The 21,088-nt window shown below is 38.3% G+C and overlaps 2 protein-coding genes across 3 annotated transcripts in view; one reads left to right on the top strand and one right to left on the bottom strand.

Moving 5' to 3' along the window:
• Nucleotides 1–1,161: 1,161 nt before the first annotated feature.
• On the bottom strand, nt 1,162–7,555 carry LOC128701547 (zinc finger protein 260). Its single transcript, XM_053795286.2, has 4 exons — nt 7,491–7,555; nt 5,403–5,583; nt 5,058–5,195; nt 1,162–3,317 (listed from the first exon to the last, which is right to left on the bottom strand). Exons 2-4 carry the CDS (start codon nt 5,572–5,574, stop codon nt 1,597–1,599), a joined length of 2,031 nt encoding a protein of 676 aa, XP_053651261.2. The 5' UTR covers nt 5,575–5,583; nt 7,491–7,555; the 3' UTR covers nt 1,162–1,596.
• Nucleotides 7,556–8,940: 1,385 nt separating this feature from the next.
• Nucleotides 8,941–21,088, top strand: part of DNAlig1 (DNA ligase 1) — a 30,342-nt gene continuing 18,194 nt past the window's right edge. Inside the window, exons 1-10 of one of the 2 annotated variants that reach the window (XM_053795285.2) lie at nt 8,941–9,049; nt 10,982–11,059; nt 12,081–12,194; nt 12,593–13,500; nt 14,912–15,313; nt 16,521–16,899; nt 17,858–18,030; nt 18,529–18,752; nt 19,232–19,360; nt 19,760–19,899. In XM_053795285.2, coding sequence (XP_053651260.2) covers nt 9,030–9,049; nt 10,982–11,059; nt 12,081–12,194; nt 12,593–13,500; nt 14,912–15,313; nt 16,521–16,899; nt 17,858–18,030; nt 18,529–18,752; nt 19,232–19,360; nt 19,760–19,899 — 2,567 coding nt within the window. In that variant the 5' untranslated portion in view covers nt 8,941–9,029. Of the gene's footprint in view, nt 9,050–9,073; nt 9,118–10,981; nt 11,060–12,080; nt 12,195–12,592; nt 13,501–14,911; nt 15,314–16,520; nt 16,900–17,857; nt 18,031–18,528; nt 18,753–19,231; nt 19,361–19,759; nt 19,900–21,088 lie in introns of those variants that run through there. The other variant, XM_053795284.2, reaches the window with a different exon arrangement.

The raw sequence follows: 21,088 nt of genomic DNA, 5'->3' as shown, positions 1-21,088 counted from the left end.
TCTCTCCTCTGCATTCCTCTCTTCTCCAGGTGCATACACGCTTATTATGACCCACTTCTCGCATCCAACCTTTACTTTAATCCACATAATTCTTGAATTTACACATTCATATTCTCTTTTCTCCTTCCATAACTGATCATTTAACATTACTGCTACCCCTTCCTTTGCTCTAACTCTCTCAGATACTCCAGATTTAATCCCATTTATTTCCCCCCACTGAAACTCTCCTACCCCCTTCAGCTTTGTTTCGCTTAGGGCCAGGACATCCAACTTCTTTTCATTCATAACATCAGCAATCATCTGTTTCTTGTCATCCGCACTACATCCACGCACATTTAAGCAACCCAGTTTTATAAAGTTTTTTCTTCTTCTCTTTTTTAGTAATTGTATACAGGAGAAGGGGTTACTAGCCCATTGCTCCCGGCATTTTAGTCGCCTCATACGACACGCATGGCTTACGGAGGAAAGATTCTTTTCCACTTCCCCATGGACAATAGAAGAAATAAAAAAGAACAAGAGCTATTTAGAAAAAGGAGAAAAACCTAGATGTATGTATATATATATATGCATGTGCGTGTCTATGAAGTGTGACCAAAGTGTAAGTAGGAGTAGCAAGATATCCCTGTTATCTTAGCGTGTTTATGAGACAGAAAAAGAAACCAGCAATCCTACCATCATGCAAAACAGTTACAGGTTTTTGTTTCACAGTCATCTGGCAGGACGGTAGTACTTCCCTGGGTGGTTGCTGTCTACCAACCTACTACCTACAATTATAAATAATACATACATATATGCATTATGCAATAATTGCAAACAAGAGACACAACATACAAAACAACCACAGGGAGAGCTGAATGACAGCTCTAGGCCTTTCATGTGCAATCATCACATCAGGAGCTGCCATTGCTGCAGAAAAGAGGAAGTCCAAGCAAATTTGTTCAAGGGAACATATTTTGCTCAAATGAGGTATGGAGGCAGAAGACACCTAAGTGTGCCAGGCATGCCAGTGCCTAGTGCCAGAAAGAATGAATATTAAAGCATTAGAAGACAGCCAGCCCACAAGCACTGATATTGTAGTAATGGCCTAACGAACATAACATTAGTGACATGGCAATTATCAAAAATTCGGTCAGGCTTCGTTATGATATAAAAGACTTTACATTCTGAATATAGATATATCTGGCAATTGTCTTAGGAATTTTCCATACATTTTGAAAACAGGTCCACAGCCAACTCACTTAAAACTAGAGGGAGATATCTAGTTTATCCACAGGAAGGCCATAGTTTATATATACATAGTTTTAACACTGGCTGTCTCCAACGGAGGCAGGATGACCCGAAAAAGAAACGCTTTTACCATCATTCACACCATCACTGTCTGAAATGTCGTATCCGCACTCCTCCGGCACGACAGTGATAGTGTGAATGATGCCGAAAGCGTTTCTTTTTCAGGTCACCTTGCTTCAGTGAGAGATGGCCAGCGAGTTAAAAAATCACACACACACATACAGTATATACAGTATCAAGTTAAATAATTCCTATTACATCCTTCAGTAGTGCAGCAGTGTGCACTGTACTGTATTAGAATGTCTCAAGTTAGTGTGTCACTATCTTGCACAACATTACTGTTCTTGCAGATTTACTTCCTTCATTAACAAACAAGTGTAAATCTGAGCTTTCCTCTGAAACAACAATTTCTGTACTTTCTTCTGACAGAAGAATTTCTGTAGTATTTCCATCAGATACAACTATTTCAGTACTTCCTTCAGATAAAACAATCTCTTTACTACCTTCTAAAGTTGAAATATTTGCATTTGCTCTGGATAAGACGATACTTTTGGTGCCATCTACCTTGACAGCTTCCTGGGGTAATTTCTCTGGCACCTCGTAGGAAAACTGCACAGTTGCATTGTGTTTACTCCAGCAGTGATTTTCTAACTCGTCTGCTTTTAGATCCTCAACATTACACAATGGACAATTATATTTATACAATAAAGGCACATCTTTACTTTTCTGTTTTGGAGTTTGACTATGAACCACCCTCATGTGAGATTTATAAGTAGCCTTGGCAGCAAAAGCGACACTGCATATACCACATTCAAATGGCTTCTCTCCTGTGTGAGTTCTCATGTGTTCTACTAATTTTGCATTACATATGAATACTTTTTCGCACACTTCACATGGGTAACGATAATTGTACTTCTCATGAACTTGCTTTGTGTGACAATATAAAGCTTGGCTGGTCAAAAATCCTTTTTTACACTTTTGACATTCATGCTTTTTTTCATCAGAGTGTTGAGCCACGTGATTGAGGTAATGGTGTCTATAATTAAATGTCTTATTACACTGAGTACACTTTAAACGGCCTTCTTTAGTTACACTAACTTGATCGTGGACTTGCAACACGTGGTCTCGCAAGCTCGTTCTGCAAGGCAATTTTACATTGCATTTCACACAAGTGTGTAACTGTGCCTGATGGTATTGCAAAGCTGTCTTAGTAGACATGTATTTCTTGCATACATGACACTGGTGATTTGTTGGGGTTTGTTTGTTTGAGGACATCTGATTATGTTCCATTGCTAAATGTTCTCGCAGCAAGTAACGTCCTGTAAATCCTTTCCCACACATCTCACATGTGAAAGGCTTTCCCGTGTGAATCATCATGTGGCGACGCAAGTTGACATGTGACGAAAGCATCTTGCCACAAACTTTACAAGTAACTGAGTGTTTCCCTTCAGCAATTTCATGATTTAACATATGCTTACTGTAAATTGAAATTAGTTTAAAATCAATCTGACACTGCTGACAAGTGTAAGGCCCACTCCCTGCACATTTTCGTTTTCTTTTACTTCCAGAGTAATTTACTGTTCTCTTTCTTTTACAAGTTGGTATAGCTTCCTCCTCAGCAGCAGCATTTTTCATGACATTCACTTTGTGTAATATTCCATGTGTTGTATGTTCACCTTCACCTGTTTTTTCTTTGTCTGATTCCTCATGGTAAGCATTATCTGTCCTATTATTTTGAGGGTATCTAATGGTTGTGCTCTTTTCCGCAGCATCCGAGATCTGTAAGATTGTCTCGGTGCTGTCTTCATGTGAGTTGTATGTTTTGTTAGTGGAAATCTCCTCATCTGTCCAGTCGCTGTCAGAATCGAAGAGCTTATTATTTTCATTAATGGTCTCGATTTCCTCCATTTCGGAATTCAGTTTGAATTCCGAAGCTGGTATGCTTGTAGCTGTTGTTTTGAAGATATCACTGGGATCAAACTTCACTGGGACTTTCCTTTCTCTCTTAATTCTGGTGTGAACAAATTCATCTGGAAAAATGAAAGTGCATCATTACTTACTGCAGCATATAAAAGTACACTGCCAAACTTTATATAGCATTGGTAAGGCTTACTTTGGTGAATGGTTTTCTCCTTTTGCAATACTGGGTCCCTTCCAATTAATATAACTCTTTCCACCTCACTCCCTGTATCTTGTTTTAATACAACATCTGTCATCCTCTCCTGTCCAAACCAGCGAAAGAATCTCCTAACCCATAATGATACCACACAAAATATACTAAGTATCAAGCTTATTTCAACTGCATCAATTCTATCCATTTATTTTATTCTATATTAAAGTCTTCCTGCTACAGATCAAAGCCGAGAGCATCAAAGGGATGATGCAAAACTTGGTCTTCTACACTTTCCATACAGTCCCTGTTACTTTATCATTAATATTCTCTCATTCAATAAGAACAGCATGTAATTTTCTCGGCCTCCTATAACCATTCCTGTTATCCTCTTAACAGATCAATGGAAATGAAAATCTGCTAAATCATCAAATTTTTATAAAGATACTTTCTTTGTTGGGAAGTACAATGCCTGCACTTTAAAGGAAGGGTTTGGGATACTGGCAGTTTGGAGGGGTATGTTATATATGCTTCTAGACTGTTGTATCTGGGGGCCTCTGCAAAGACAGTGATTATGTGTGAGTGAGGTGAAAGTGTTGAACGATGATGAAAGTATTTTCTTTTTGGGGATTTTCTTTCTTTTTGGGTCACCCTGCCTCGGTGGGAGACGGTCAACTTGTTGAAAAAAAAAAAACACCTTCATTGTGTGAACTGACAGATAAGTCTCATATCAATATATCATTTTTCAAAATTATTATGGTATCTTTAACCAATCAACAATATTATCAAATTTACATTCCCTAATCAAAAATGAAACTGACAATACCTCATCATGACTTTCCAATCTTTTCTTCTCTACATAGGAAACATTCCATTTGCCATATTTAAAGCAATGTTTATCAAGGCATGAAACCATTAATAGAATGTTATATTCATAGAAAGTGTTAAACCCATAAAGGATTTGCAACATTACATGGCTTAGATGAAAGAGATGGTAGAGGGTGGAAAATAGTGAAGTTTAGGAAAGGACTCTGGCAGAAAAAAAGGAAAGGGGAAGGTTGGAATCACAGTAACTAAAGTAAACTGAAGTCAGCTAAGAAAGCAAGATACATTATTATATTCATGGGAAGAGGACGAGGAAGAGGTGAGGTAGTGTTGAGGAAAGATCACTGGCTAAAAGACTGGTGGTTACAGTTTAGGAAAGTAAAGAGTGTCAGCAGCAAAAGCAGGACTGTCAAAGAGAAGGGAGGGCAAAGTATAAAATATCAGGTACTGAAGGTACAGACGTCCAAAATGAAGATGGCATGCTTTCTGGTGAATGGGACAATCTATTGAAAGGTGTTGGACTATCAGTACAACCTCACAATTCTTGCAATAGATAAATACAGGAAAAGTATAGCTATTCTGTATTAGGTGTAGTTATTCTATATTAGGTAATATGTACAGTATGTTTTAGCTTTTTTAATACATATGATTTACTAAAGTTAATTATTCTAAAGATGAAGATACTAACTATTGCTAAATACTATATTGCGTGTACATACAATGCTTCTTTGGGCAAAAGGATGTAAAGTTTAATCAATTTAGCCCATTACTATAAATGGATGAAATATAACAGAAGTACTCTTTGCATAATTCCATTTAGCTGAAATACACATACCATGGGTTTCTATTTTTTGTTCCTCAGATGAAACATTGCCATGTTTAGCTTCAGAACCAACTTCAGTAGATACAGGATGTTTTCTAGGGCGTCCACGCCTTTTTCTCACACTAGGTGAATGGCAATTTGTTTTGCTTGCTGAAAATAAGTTTAGTAAAATACTATACAGTACTATAGTTGAAAATCAAAATATTATATAGATTACAAATTTTAATAAAAATACCAAACTGAAGTTGGTGCTTCTTTTCAAATGCCTTAAGACTGGAACTATTTTTTTAACAGTAATAAAAAATTATTTTTAATAAAATTTTCATGGATATTAGCCGGCACAGAAAGCTAACCTACCCATAAAACTTTCCACACATATTGCTGATTCATCCGTTGAAGTACTGGCATCGTTTTTCAGTGGCAAGCAACACTGTGTGCATGCATCTTCATTCTTAATTGTGGAGATAAATACAAAAGATCCGAAACTTACAGGTACAAAGCCTGCTGTCTGAGTGCCGATACTCCCCATCACAACAACCTTTAAGAGATAAGAATAATGTACTGTAATTCAAATACACTTTAAGCAGAGAGAACTTTTATTTTACATGGGTGACATGTTGCAAAATATAGGTTCTCATTGCCACACTTTTCTGAATTACCACTTGCAGGGTTATGACTTAAGATGAAAGATATCATCAAAAGCAAATATTACCTACAATACTATAGGTCTATTTTAAACAAATTCAAATCTGTAGTGCTGTACAATGAATCTATTTTTTAGTCTATTAAGTTTATTTAGGCACAGGTACACATAGGAACAATTATCATACAGTGTAAATTACCTAGGATAACACCTCTTGTATTAACTATGAAAATACAATTACTGTAACTTTTATGATATTTTAGCGATAGTAAAGTAATTTAAACTAAATGTCACCTTTTATACCCATGTGATCAGTTCCTTCAACTACTGAGTAAAGATTACAAATTTTTATCTGATGGATGGAAAAAGTGGAAAATAATGATATAAAATTCTAAGCAGGCAAATACATTCAATCTTCTCAAGGTAATATTTTACACTTTTTTTGTGTTAATAGTGAAGGTACACTATTATTATATTCATGGGGAGAGCGCTAGACCCATAGGTGTCATAGAGCACCTAGGGAAATGGAAGGCATTTAGGTTCAGTGCAAGGAAGGGGCATATAGGTTCAATTCTTAAGATCAAAAGCCCCTCACTGGCATCAAGGAACCTTCCTTGAAAGGTTCCTCCCCTTCAGATAACTGAACATGTTAGTGTCAGGTAGCTCTAGGTTCATTAAGTATGTGAGCAAGTTTATTTAGGAACAGGTACACATAAGTACAATAATTTACATGGTGTAAATTACCCATGGCCTGGAGGGTGTCCCGTGGCCTGGTAGGCAATGCTCTCGCCTCACACACTGAGTGTCCGTGGTTCAATCCCCGGTACAGGTGGAAACATTAGGCGTGTTTCCTTACACCTGCTGTCCCTGTTCACTTAACAGTAGTAAGTACCTGGGTGTTAGTCGACCGGTGTGGGTGGCATCCTGGGGAACAAAATTAGCCTAAGTTGCAGGAAATGCTCTACATAACCAGGAACTTTCTATGTAGTATGTCAGTGATGTCAGCTATGGTCTGTATAAGTTATATCATGTACTGGTAGACATAATTATTATTATTATTACTACTATTATTATTATTATATGATTGATGTCAGCTATGGTCTGTATAAATTGTATAAGATAAGAGAGATAAGATAAGATTTCGTTCGGATTTTTAACCCCGGAGGGTTAGCCACCCAGGATAACCCAAGAAAGTCAGTGCGTCATCGAGGACTGTCTAACTTATTTCCATTGGGGTCCTTAATCTTGTCCCCCAGGATGCGACCCACACCAGTCGACTAACACCCAGGTACCTATTTGCTGCTAGGTGAACAGGACAACAGGTGTAAGGAAACGTGTCGAAATGTTTCCACCCGCCGGAAACCGAACCCAGGCCCTCTGTGTGTGAAGCGGGAGCTTTAGCTACCGGGCCACCAGGCCACTATCATGTAGCTGTAGAGATAAAGATTATTATTATTATTATTATTATTATTATTATTATTATTATTAATGATGCCTGTTATCACTGGAGTTTCTCGTAAGAATCAACGAAAAAAAAAAAAGTTCAACATGTTACAGGCGACATAAATTAAACTTCCAGTTACTAAGTTTATTCAGGTCCATCTACACATAAATACACATACACAAATTATCACACACACTAACATACATGTAAATTATCCTCCAGGATAACCCCAAAAAAAGTGACTTATTTCCACTGGGATCCTTGTGTTTTTTGAGGACCTTTGAGTTTTTTGGGGGTTATCCTAGGTAATTTATATATATATTTGTACTTATGAGTACCTGTGCCTAAATAAACTTACTGACTTATTAAGCTGACTGACTGACTGACTGACACCAAAGATGTAAACAACTGTTTGTTGTTGAAATATAGGGACTCGTACGGTCACCAACCTTATTTAAGCTCAAGATTACTAAATTTTTGGGTAATTACAGTTTTTTGCACAGTTATATATGTGCAAATTACTTAGGATAACCCAAAATTGCTTAGGATAACCCAAAATTACTTAGGATAACCCAAAATTACTTAGGATAACCCAAAAGAATATCTTACCAAGAGTATTTCAATAATTACAATTGGTTCGATCCCCTGGTAGGGTGGAAACTCTGTACATGTTTCCTTACACCTGCTGTCACTGTTCACCTAGTAGTAATTAGGTATCTGGGTGTTAGTCACCTTACACCTGCTGTCCCTGTTCACCTAGCAGTAATTAGGTACCTGGGTGTTAGTCACCTTACACCTGCTGTCCCTGTTCACCTAGCAGTAATTAGGTACCTGGGTGTTAGTCACCTTACACCTGCTGTCCCTGCTCACCTAGCAGTAAGTAGGTACCTGGGTGTTAGTCACCTTACACCTGCTGTTACTGTTCACCTAGTAGTAAGTAGGTACCTGGGTGTTAGTCACCTTACACCTGCTGTTACTGTTCACCTAGTAGTAAGTAGGTACCTGGGTGTTAGTCACCTTACACCTGCTGTCCCTGTTCACCTAGCAGTAATTAGGTACCTGGGTGTTAGTCACCTTACACCTGCTGTCCCTGTTCACCTAGCAGTAAGTAGGTACCTGGGTGTTAGTTGACTAGTGTGGGTGGCATCCTGGGGGACAAAACTAAAATACCATAATGGAAATAAGTCACTTTGTCTGACTTTTTTGGGTTATCCTAATTTCTCTACACATGTTAATATGTATTATAGTCTATGTAACTGTATCTGTGTATGTGATAGATGGTTGAAAAATCGACAAGTTGAAGATTGAGAGTGAACACAGCAACTTCAGGCTGAGGGACTGATTACTTCAAATTACTCCTCTCCTTACGCCTTTTTGCTTTGTATTGGACTGATGAAACCAATGTATGGGCGAAATGTATCTATGTATACCTGAATAAACTTAAACTGCTTAATAATATCCATTTTGTTTATGCCTAAATGGCCATTTTTTTTTTTTTGTGTGTGTGTGTGGAAAGATTGACATTTTTTACATAGTTTTATCCCGGGTTGAAGTTCGAAGATGATGATTTAGACCCATGTGCAACACTTTGGTATCTTTATTTAGGAAACGTTTCGCCCCACAGCGGCTTCATCAGTCCTATACGAAAGTGAATATCAGGAGTTTGAGGTAATCAGTCCCTCAACCTGGAGTCAATGTAACCAATCCATCAATATTTTCAAGATTGATGGGCTGGATAAAGGGTTCATAGAACCATTTATCTATTTATCTATTTATCCGGATAAATGTTTCGGAGAACCATTTATCCGGATTTAAAATTGGCGGGGGCGCCAGATGGCGCCAAAAGTCCGTCAAGTTTTCCCGGGAAAAAGCATCAGGCTGACTTTGAGTGTTTATAATGGTGCAAAAGACCATTTTGTGAGTACATTATTGCACCTGCTGCCCATTACTGACTTAATGGCGCCTCCGGGAACCTCTAGTTCTGGGTTGTGCCTCTAAAGTTCAGTGGAAGTTGATTTAGGACCATTAAACCCTGTGGTGGTTAATTCTTGGGAATGTCTCTTTATATTTTGGTTGATAAAATTGTCGTCAGTCAGGGAACTGCAGTTATCTTGACTATTATGATGATTCCTTCACATTCCCCAGGCACTGAGTGGCCCGCCCATACGGGTGTAGCGCTTCCCCCATGAGTCGTAATAGTGGTGCAATAAGTCGTCTTCAGTCATGTTTATAATTACACATATGTTTATGTTATATAATTATGGGTTATCCTGGGTGGCTAACACTCCTTACCCTGGGTTATCCTGGGTGGCTAACACTCCTTACCCTGGGTTATCCTGGGTGGCTAACACTCCTTACCCTGGGTTATCCTTGGTGGCTAACACTCCTTACCCTGGGTTATCCAGGGTGGCTAACACTCCTTACCCTGGGTTATCCTGGGTGGCTAACACTCATTACCCTGGGTTATCCTGGGTGGCTAACACTCCTTACCCTGGGTTATCCTGGGTGGCTAACACTCCTTACCCTGGGTTATCCGGAGTGGCTAACACTCCTTACCCTGGGTTATCCTGGGTGGCTAACACTCCTTACCCTGGGTTATCCTGGGTGGCTAACACTCCTTACCCTGGGTTATCCTGGGTGGCTAACACTCCTTACCCTGGGTTATCCAGGGTGGCTAACACTCCTTACCCTGGGTTATCCTGGGTGGCTAACACTCCTTACCCTGGGTTATCCTGGGTGGCTAACACTCCTTACCCTGGGTTATCCTGGGTGGCTAACACTCCTTACCCTGGGTTATCCTGGGTGGCTAACACTCCTTACCCTGGGTTATCCTGGGTGGCTAACACTCCTTACCCTGGGTTATCCTGGTTGGCTAACACTCCTTACCCTGGGTTATCCTGGGTGGCTAACACTCCTTACCCTGGGTGGCTAACACTCCTTACCCTGGGTTATCCTGGGTGGCTAACACTCCTTACCCTGGGTTATCCTGGGTGGCTAACACTCCTTACCCTGGGTTATCCTGGGTGGCTAACACTCCTTACACTGGGTTATCCTGGGTGGCTAACACTCCTTACCCTGGGTTATCCTTGGTGGCTAACACTCCTTACCCTGGGTTATCCTGGGTGGCTAACACTCCTTACCCTGGGTTATCCTGGGTGGCTAACACTCCTTACCCTGGGTTATCCTTGGTGGCTAACACTCCTTACCCTGGGTTATCCTTGGTGGCTAACACTCCTTACCCTGGGTTATCCTGGGTGGCTAACACTCCTTACCCTGGGTTATCCTTGGTGGCTAACACTCCTTACCCTGGGTTATCCTGGGTGGCTAACACTCCTTACCCTGGGTTATCCTTGGTGGCTAACACTCCTTACCCTGGGTTATCCTTGGTGGCTAACACTCCCTATTCCAGAATAGAAATCTTAACAAGTCTCACTTTGTGTTATACTACACATTTCCCAGACACTGACCTCCATGGGTTACTTCCCTTTGAGTATTCTATAATCATAATGTTAATCCTCAAGATTTATCTTAAGATAGTAAGCTGTGATTTTTGATGTGATCAACGGCAAGACTGACCACTGACAGGGCTTCAATAAATGGTTCGAGCCTCCACCATTTCTTGAGCTCACTGACCACATGGGTTTAAGACTTATTGGGAAAACAAGCATTGCTAGTGTGATTTATGAAAATGCTGAAGATTAAGTTTATTGGCATTTCCTACCTGTGGATCTACACATTATCATATATTTATGCAATGGTTGAAATAATATACATACATTGGTGGTATATTATATAATTTATAATATATAACCCATAAAATTTAGTGTGACATTTTCACATTTTCAACAGATCGTTCTTCTCGGCTCCGAAGGCAAAAAAGGAGGAGCTTTCATCTGAGGGAAGTTCACAAGGAACAAGCAATGAAACGTTAGTACAGTTTAAATATCTCATATCCTTTACCCCCTCCCTCCAACCTTTCCTAGGCCGACCCCTACCCCGCCTTCCTTCCACTACAGAGTGTATCAGTCTGTAGTGGAAGGAAGGCGGGATAGGGGTCAGCCTAGGAAAGGTTGGAGGGAGGGGGTAAAGGAGGTTTTGTGTGCGAGGGGCTTGGACTTCCAGCAGGCATGCGTGAGCGTGTTTGATAAGAGTGAATGGAGACAAATGGTTTTTAATACTTGACGTGCTGTTGGAGTGTGACCAAAGTAACATTTATGAAGGGGTTCAGGGAAACCGGCAGGCCGGACTTGAGTCCTGGAGATGGGAAGTACAGTGCCTGCACTCTGAAGGAGGGGTGTTAATGTTGCAGTTTAAAAACTGTAGTGTAAAGCACCCTTCTGGCAAGACAGTGATGGAGTGAATGATGGTGAAAGTTTTTCTTTTTCGGGCCACCCTGCCTTGGTGGGAATCGGCCAGTGTGATAATAATAATAATAAAAAAATGCATGATAATGTTAGTTAAGCATTACTATATTTGTCAGACTTTGCAAAAAGTAAATGGGCCATTCAGCACTAAAGTTAGATAATTGTTTTGAAGTTGAGTTGACTATTTTTTTGTAGGTTGCCATTTTTTTTTTTTAACACACAGGCCTTCTCCCACTGAGGTCAGGTGACCCAATAAAGAAAAAAAAATTTACCATCACTATCACTGTCTTGTCAGAGGTGTGCCAATACTACAGCTCAGATGCCCCCCCTCAGACTGCAAATATCCCTACCCCTCCAAAGTGGGGGGGGGGGGGCTGGTGATGCCTTGCTGCTGGTGAAGGGCTCTTAATCCAAGAGATAGTAGTTACCCTCCTCTTCCTTGGATCAAACCTGATTACCATTCCCCAAGTTCTGAAAAACATTAGTCACTGCTGTTTCCTCAAGCAAGGGAAATGACCAGTAAGAACAAAGCAAATATATAGAAAAAAATAACCATTTCTTAAATTTTTTAAATTTTTTTTCAGGATGACTTCGAAGAAGGGCAAAGAGTCACTTACCAAGAAAGTGCCACATAAAGTACGAGTAATTGAGAGTGACAGTGAAGAGGAGGCAGCAGAGGAGGAAGTTGCTTCTATAAGGTACCCTGGCTAAGAGTAGTGACCACAGACACGCATTAGAAATACGTACGGTATTGTAATAAAAGTTTTCTAGTGAGGAATTGGTTTTAAAAAATGTTTGGAAGTGAAACATGAGTCAAATATATGTAGAAGTCAGAGAGAGAGGTGTCAAAGGTTCATAATGAGAAAGGTACCCATGAGAAATGTGAACAAGAGAGAGATGTCAAAAGTGCATAATAAGAAAGGTATCCATCAGAAATGTGAAGCAAGAGATGTGTATCAAAGGAATGCAGAAGTGAGAAGTGTGTGTGAAATGAAAATTGGCAGGATAGGAAGATCGCCATAGACACCATTAAAATACAGTATTAGTTTGAATGTTTCTTTGTTTTACATGCTCCTTGTATGTTTCCTAATTTCAGTTCTCCACACAAGTCCGATGAGGAGAAGGAAAACAAGACAAAAAGACCACAAAATGCTCTGAGTAAGGGGAAGGAAAAAATTGCCAAGGGTAAGAATGGAAAGAAGTCTGTTGGCAGGCCACAGATGAAAAAAGATACTACCCCAGAACAGAAGACTGATAAAGAAGATATAAAAAAATCTAAAAGGAATCAAACCACAAAAAAATCAATAACAAAAGTGCCCAAGGAAAGAAAATCCCAAAAAGATTGTCCACCATCGAAAAAAAGGAAAAGTACCGGCACAGATGAAAATGAGGAAGGTAACAGAGAGGAAAAAATGAAGACAGACGCAGGTGGAGATGGGGAAGAAGACCTTGAGGCAGATTCCAATGATGATGATACATTTGTTGCAGAAAAGGATTCAGAAGTAGAAAGTCTTAATGAAACATTGGAGACAGAAGATGTAGATGGAGATTCAGCAGATGATAAGGTACGTGAAAGTAATAAAGACCACTTGACAAAAAAAGATGGGAATAAGGTTAAGATAGAAGATAAACTTGCAAAATTTAAGAAAACATGTGAAAATATAAAAGAGACTACACCAGAGAAGAGTGAAAATAAAGATGAGGAAGATGGGGATGATGAAAAGGCTGATAAGAAGACGTGTAAAGGTAAAAAAGATCTTACACCAAAAAAAGATAAAAGCAGGGATAAGGAAGATGGCGATAAAGATGCAAAGATTGATAAGGAAGCACCTGAAGGTAAAGAAGGTCATAAAACAGGGAAAGGTGAAAATAAAGAGAAGGAAGCTAAAACAAAAACAAGTTTCAGAGAAACGAACCTCGCATCCCCAAATAAATCATCGACCTTGTCACAGAGAAGTTCACCTGGCTTTACACCTGACACTGTCCCACCTATAAGAAAGACTGGTAAGTGTGATTATTTTTGATGTCTCCTGAGAATTAATAATAATATTTTATTTCAGCATGGTAGTGTTTGTATAGAGATGAGCGACATTTAGTTGTGCATGGAAAAAACCCATAGTTGAGATGAGCATTTCGGGCAAGTGTTGTGCAGAATTGGCCATTAAACTCCTATACATGTATAAAAATGGGAATATTAAAGTATAATTTCCTATATTGAAACTTTTTTATTGGTATTGTATTATTCATATTACCTTTTTCATTTAGATAAAAATGTTTAGGTATCCTCACTTAAGTATGATACTAGGAAGACATATAGTAGACTGGTTTTTCTCACTCACAAGAAACCCCATCAGGAAAGAGTTAGCCAGTCTTCTGTTAGTTTTTCTTGGGACAGGAGACAGAGGCAAGAGCTTCTTAATTCATCTATTAAATTTGTTTGTACCTCAGTGTTGCTCTTTTAAAGAATACTTTTGTCCTGATTTTCTCATACCTGTGTCTTGTCTTTATTTTTGTCTTTCCTGCTGCTTTCCCTTTAGCATATAGATGGTAGACCAGACATTTGATTTATACAACCATTTGGTATCTGATTCACTTACGTAAATCTCTGCCCATTGCCTTAAGGGCTTCTATCGCCTGTTAACACTTGAAAGAAACTAAAATGTCTGGGCAACCATCTAAAAGAGGCTACATTCCCCATCAAAGTAAATAATTGTCCAGAGGGAATCTTATTGAAGCTCTAGATCCATAGAAGCTAGTAATTGATTTGGTCCCAACTGCAGATGGTACTTTGGTAATATTTCAAGAAAGCTCCTTATATAGAGAACAGTAGGTGGATAACCATAAGGCCGTCAGCTATCACCTAATTGAACTCCTGGTAATAGTCTTGTTGATGGTGAATGTTAAGAAGTAAGATGCAATAGTTGGGTGTCTTCGTTCTGAAATGTTTCCTCTACACAGTAGGCTTCAGTCATATACAAAGGCAGTAGAAGCAGTAGATATGGAAAAATTATGTGTTTTCTTTGGTTTGCTCTTTGTTATTGGAGAAAATGGTCAGCGTGGTAAAAAAAAAAAGTAGGCTGTTTTTCAGGCTAGTAGTGTGTAAAGTAAGCATGTGTGCATGCAGGTGTTGTACATTTTTGTAACTCTCTTTTCAACAAAAGAGGCGACTAAAATGTCGGGAGCAAGGGGCTAGTAACCCCTTCTCCCATATAAATTACTAAATTTAAAAGAGAAACTTTCGTTTTTCTTTTTGGGCCACCCTGCCTTGGTGGGATACGGCCGGTGTGTTGAATGAAAGAAAGAATAATTTATAGTGCAATAATTAATTTGATTTTATTGAGGATTAAATTTTTCATTAATTGTTAAATGAAAAATATCTTTTATAAGATTTTAAAGGCAAATTCATTTTTCCCAGCTCGTAAGCAATTGAAACGTAAAAGTGACAGCCTTGAAAGCAAGCAAATGAGTATAATAAAGAAGTTAAAAGGGGAAGATGATGGTGACATTGCATCAAAGACCAGTAATGAAGATGATATTAAACCAAAAGATGAAGATGTGGAGAGTGTGAAGGATGAAGAGAGAGAAATGACAGATGATGCTGACAGCCTTGAAAGTGAGGAAAAATGTTTGGTGAAGGAAGATGAAGATGGTGTCAGATCAGAAACAGTAATGATGGGGAGTTTGAAGAATGAAGTAAAAAAGGAGAAGACAGAAGATAAAGAGGAGCCAATGGAGGTTGACAGTAATGACAGCAAGAACGAAGACCAAAGTTCAGCCTCCAGCAGACCCAAGCCAATGGCTATACACAGCTTTTTCTGTAAGTATCATAAAATTAACCACAGCGTTAATCACTTGCACTTGTAGTCACAGCAGTGGCTCATGCTAACCTCCCTTTGGTGTATAAATATACCCAGTTGGATGAATCTTATTGCAGCCAGTTGACCCAGTGGCTTACGACTCACATGACATGGGTTGGAACTCCACCTGTTCCATAGTTCACAATTATGTTAATTTTAAGTATCAGGGCTGACTTGTAACGCAGTATTTAGCCAAAAAAAAAAAAAACTTCCTGCGAATATTCGGTGTTTTATGTTTTGTTTACCCATTTAAAGGTTTTGCATTGCACATAAGTTTGTGTGTACTGGAGGTCCTCAACTTACAGACGAGTTGCATTTCTGATGTTTCTACTTTCAAACAAGTTAATTAAAAGCAGTATAATTAAAGGTTTAATTATGTTTTATTTTATTTTATTTTTAAATAATTCATGCACCATTATTTTAGTACAGAATACAGTAATGCTGTATTTTGGAAGATGGAGCACTAGAGAAATTATTAAACTTTCACAAATGCCTGGATGCAGTACAAATGTGTGAAATGTAAGCATCTCTTGTATTATTGTTCACCATAAAAATGACTTGTGTTTAAGTTGAAATGCCGAACACAACTCACTTGTACACTGTGGACCTCCTATATAGTGCTGTACTAAACTACCTGTGCAGGTAAATTACATGGCATTCAGGCATTTTTCACTCAAAATTATTTTATCTTTTGGAATTTAACATAAAACTTTACCTTCTATTGAAATTAGTACCATAATGTGAATAAATACATTTCCTGTATATTGTATAAATTATTATATTACTCATAATGATTCTTGATAAGACAAATAATTCCAATTTTTTATATGAAAATTATACTTTGTCTACAGTATAATCATAGTTCTTATAGATGCTCAAAAATACAAAATGAATAAAACGAAATTATGAAGAAAGTTATTGTTGTGCTTATTTTGTAGCACTGTTTAGTGTCACAAGATATGCTACGGAGGTTAGGGTGTCACCCTTGATTGCTTTGTGATTAAACCATGCCAAATGGAACGATACCATGATTAAAACAATACTCGCATAACCCTGCATGTAAGAAAAAGAAATAACAATGTTTTGGTCTGACTTGGGCCTATGTGCGGGTTATTTGTGTATGAACTGTACAAGTATTTCATGTCTAAGCATAATTTTTCTCCATAGCTCCCAGATCAACAGCAACTCCAAAGAAATCTGCCACATATACCAAAAACTCTCCAAAGGGAAAGAAGGTGTCTCCATCCAAGGAATCTTCTAATTTGCTTAAGAAAGCTGGGCCAAGTAGTGCATCTTCACCCTCAAAGAACCGTATAGACGAAAACACATCAGAAGAGGAACACGATTCCTCTCCACAGAAGAGAGATCGATCCCACAAGAATGAGTCGCCCCTAAAGAGCAATTCTTCAGAGAAGTCTGAGAAAAAAAATATCATAAATCCCTTTGCTCCTAAAATTTCTGGCACTGGTGATGTGGGTGCCAGCTATAACCCAGGCAAGAGTAAATATCACCCAATCAAAGATGCTTTCTGGAGCAGACTAGAAAAGTAAGTCACAAACTAACATATTTTGTTAACATTGTATGTACATAGAGGATATTTAATTACAGTAGTCTCCCCCATATTCATGGGAGATTTGGTCCAAGACCTACCATGGATAGTAGCAAACCCTGTAATTCGTTTTTTGTTTACATACTTGTAACAGTTTAACTGATAATTTGCGCACAGTAAGTTAAGAATTAGCACATTTTTACTGATGGGAAGTACTTCATGACTTTTTAGGCTTTGAAGAACTGCCAACATCACTACTTTTGTGCACTTTGGTATCGTTAAGCAAAACTGAGGATTATTTTCAGGCCACAGTAAACTGCAGTTAACTGAAACTACGGAAACCGAATCCACGGATACGGGGGTTCTACTGTATAAGCAAATACGGCAGATACAAAGGCATACTGCCAATGATAATGATTAGACAGACACAATTCAGATTTGTTATAAATATTTTGTTGTATGTCAAGCTTTATCAAGTTTGTCAAAGTGCAAGCTTGTGCTGCACCTGTGTCTTCGGTAAATAAAATGTGGTTTTATTTGTTACCAGACTTTGAAGAGGAAGCTCAGCACTGTTTTGAAAAGAAATCAAGATACGTACTTAATTTTATTCATAAAACATTGCTGCTCATATGCCAAGACAAATATTTAAGTGTTAAGAACTTTTTATACGTATATTGTTACCTTGTGGAACAAAGATAGTAAACAATCTTGTCCTGTTTGTTATTAAATATATTGCATCATTCGTTTGCATCATTCTAAAATGTGCAAAGATTGTGGAAATACAGCATTTTGAAACATGGAGCCATGAAATTTTTTAGGCAGTTACTCAGAGTTGATGAGAGATGGACAGTGTGTTACCAAAAATATTTTCACTAATGGTTTACTTAGATAAGAATTGCTGTTAATTTATTTTATATCTCTAATACCGTATGCTTGTCATCCTCTCATTATGCAGAGTCCCATATCTTGCTTTAGCGAAGACGATGGAGATTATAGAGAACACCAGTGGGAGACTTAAGACCATTGAGATTCTGGCCAATTTCTTTCGTTCGGTGATAATCTTAACTCCCGATGATCTCTTGCTGTGTGTGTACCTGTGTCTCAACAAAGTTGCCCCATCATTTGAAGGTATTATCTTTGCTCTGATTATTATCTGAGCTGTTTGCCTCACTATTTTTTTTTTCAGCTTGATGTTACAATTCATATATCTTGTAATGAAGCCATCCATTTAAAAATAGCATCACATGACTTCTGTTTTTGGTTACTTTTATACATATATTGTATTGATGAAAATCACAAGAAAGCTGATCTTTTTAATATATTTCCAGCTTCATTATTGTCATAATAAGCAAATATATCTGATTCAAACTTCTTTTTTTAATGTGTGAAAATTCATAACGAATAAGTGCGACAAATTAATGGTGTAATCGAGATTGAAACTCTTGGTCAGGGATTACTAGTGTGTTGTATTAGTCTACTGTGCCATAGAGGGGTCATGACCCACTGTGCTACAGTGTATGTACTACTATAATGTACTGGTAATGCCATACCGAAGGTTCAAATCCTGATCACTTCATGCCAATATTATTTAATGTGGTGGCTCATATGTAACTTTTACCTGTTCAGGTATTGAGTTGGGCATAGGAGAAACGATATTAATGCGTGCCATAGCTCAGGCATCAGGAAGAACTGTGGAAAAGATCAAACAAGATGCTGAACAGAAGGGAGACTTAGGAATTGTAGCCGAGCATTCGAGATCCAACCAGAGGATAATGTTCCAGCCCGCCAAGCTCACTGTCCGAGGGGTGTTCGACAAACTGAAGGAGATTGCTCTCATGACTGGCAATGCTGTAGGTTACTTGTAATTACGGGTGCTCTTCGACCTATGATGGGGTTATGTTCCAATGAATCCATCGTAAGTTGAAAATATCATAAATCGAATATGAATGATAGGATAAATAAGTAAATAGTAATTAGTCACTGAATAAGTTAATTAACAAATAATAACTGTAACTAAATACCAGTATTGAAAAGCAAATAAATGAATGCAAGTTATCCTATCATATATACAATACTGTACGATGGTGAAATTTCAACTTTAAAATGGTGCTATAGCACCATCATAAAGTCAGAATGTCATGAGTTGAACCACCATAACGCAAGGGGCATCTGTAGTACCTATTTTTTTTAGATAATGCATTTTTTGATATATTGATTTGTATGTGTGTTCAATTACCTTCAGTTAATTTTGAATGTTTCTTTGTTGATGGTTTATTATAATTCTTAAAAATTGTGTTCTTATTTTACATATCTGATGGTTTTATTTCAGTCACAAAATAAGAAAATAGATAAGATAAAAGGAATGTTTGTAGCTTGTCGGTTTTCCGAAGCACGATACCTCATTCGTTCCCTGGGTGGGAAGTTGCGTATTGGTCTGGCTGAGCAGTCAGTGCTTCAGGTAAGCACTGATGAAGCTTTTCTACAGTAGTAATTTTTGTATAGGCTCTTTAGAAATAGTGGAAACAAATAAAAATGTTTGTAAGATGAATAACTTTTGAAAAAAAAAAAGTACATTCACATTGCTTTATTTATGTAGTGGCCTGCCTCATATCATGGTTAATCTTGTATGTTTGGTTTGCTTTAACTATTAATTTATTACTGATTGAATTTTTACTGATTTTCTTACTGACAAGCCTAGCCCATGTCCGTGATAAAAAACTTACCAAAGGTTTCATTTTTATTTTATAGGATTCAACTTTAATTACTTTAAAACTGAATGATGCTGAAATAATGCTGGCTTGAAAAGATTAAAGAATGCTGGAGTACTTATCACTTTCTCTCAATACGTGGTTCACAGGCTGTAGCTCAGGCTTGCTTCCTCACCCCGCCAGGCCAGGAGTATCCCCCAGAGGTTATTGATGCTGGTGAGGGCATTTCTGCTGATAAGTTGAAGGCAAAGATTGACAACTATGGGTTGATTCTAAAGACAACCTATTGGTAAGTATTTTACACACTACATTCTTTAATGTTTTTGTTTACCTGTTCTCTGTTACTTTTGTCCTGACAGTGTCATCCAAAATCATTTTGTTCCTCCTGTATGCCAGCCACATGTGGTACATTTTGTTCCTACTGTCTGCCATCCACATGTACATTTTGTTCCTACTGTCTGCCATCCACATATGGTACATTTTGTTCCTACTGTCTGCCATCCACATATGGTACATTTTGTTCCTACTGTCTGCCATCCACATGTGATACATTTTGTTCCTACTGTCTGCCATCCACATATGGTACATTTTGTTCCTACTGTCTGCCATCCACATGTGGTACATTTTGTTCCTACTGTCTGCCATCCACATGTGGTACATTTTGTTCCTACTGTTTGCCATCCACATGTGGTACATTTTGTTCCTACTGTCTGCCATCCACGTGTGGCACATTTTGTTCCTACTGTCTGCTATCCACATGTACATTTTGTTCCTACTGTCTGCCATCCACATGTACATTTTGTTGTTACTGTCTGCCATCCACATGTGGTACATTTTGTTGCTACTGTCTGCCATCCACATGTGGTACATTTTGTTGCTACTGTCTGCCATCCACATGTGGTACATTTTGTTGCTACTGTCTGCCATCCACATGTACATTTTGTTCCTACTGTCTGCCATCCACATATGGTACATTTTGTTCCTACTGTCTGCCATCCACATGTACATTTTGTTCCTACTGTCTGCCATCCACATGTGATACATTTTGTTCCTACTGTCTGCCATCCACATATGGTACATTTTGTTCCTACTGTCTGCCATCCACATGTGGTACATTTTGTTCCTACTGTTTGCCATCCACATGTGGTACATTTTGTTCCTACTGTCTGCCATCCACGTGTGGCACATTTTGTTCCTACTGTCTGCTATCCACATGTACATTTTGTTCCTACTGTCTGCCATCCACATGTACATTTTGTTGTTACTGTCTGCCATCCACATGTGGTACATTTTGTTGCTACTGTCTGCCATCCACATGTGGTACATTTTGTTGCTACTGTCTGCCATCCACATGTGGTACATTTTGTTGCTACTGTCTGCCATCCACATGTACATTTTGTTCCTACTGTCTGCCATCCACATGTGGTACATATTCTATAATTAATTAATATTTCCATGCATAATAGCTGTAATGTCAC

This window comes from Cherax quadricarinatus, chromosome 78 (genome assembly GCF_038502225.1).
Source record: "Cherax quadricarinatus isolate ZL_2023a chromosome 78, ASM3850222v1, whole genome shotgun sequence".
NCBI lineage: Eukaryota > Metazoa > Arthropoda > Malacostraca > Decapoda > Parastacidae > Cherax > Cherax quadricarinatus.
Note: the sequence above shows the minus strand (reverse complement) of the source record. Positions and strands in the feature narration are given on the sequence as shown.

Bases quoted from the DNA above. Each gene is read 5' to 3' on its own strand.
- LOC128701547 (XM_053795286.2), bottom strand. From the start codon at position 5,574: ATGGGGAGTATCGGCACTCAGACAGCAGGCTTTGTACCTGTAAGTTTC. The intron at 5,196-5,402 runs GTAGGTTAGCTT...ACTTATTTTCAG, and splicing joins ATGTGTGGAAAGTTTTATGG to CAAGCAAAACAAATTGCCAT. The intron at 3,318-5,057 runs GTATGTGTATTT...TCATTTTTCCAG, and splicing joins ACAAAAAATAGAAACCCATG to ATGAATTTGTTCACACCAGA.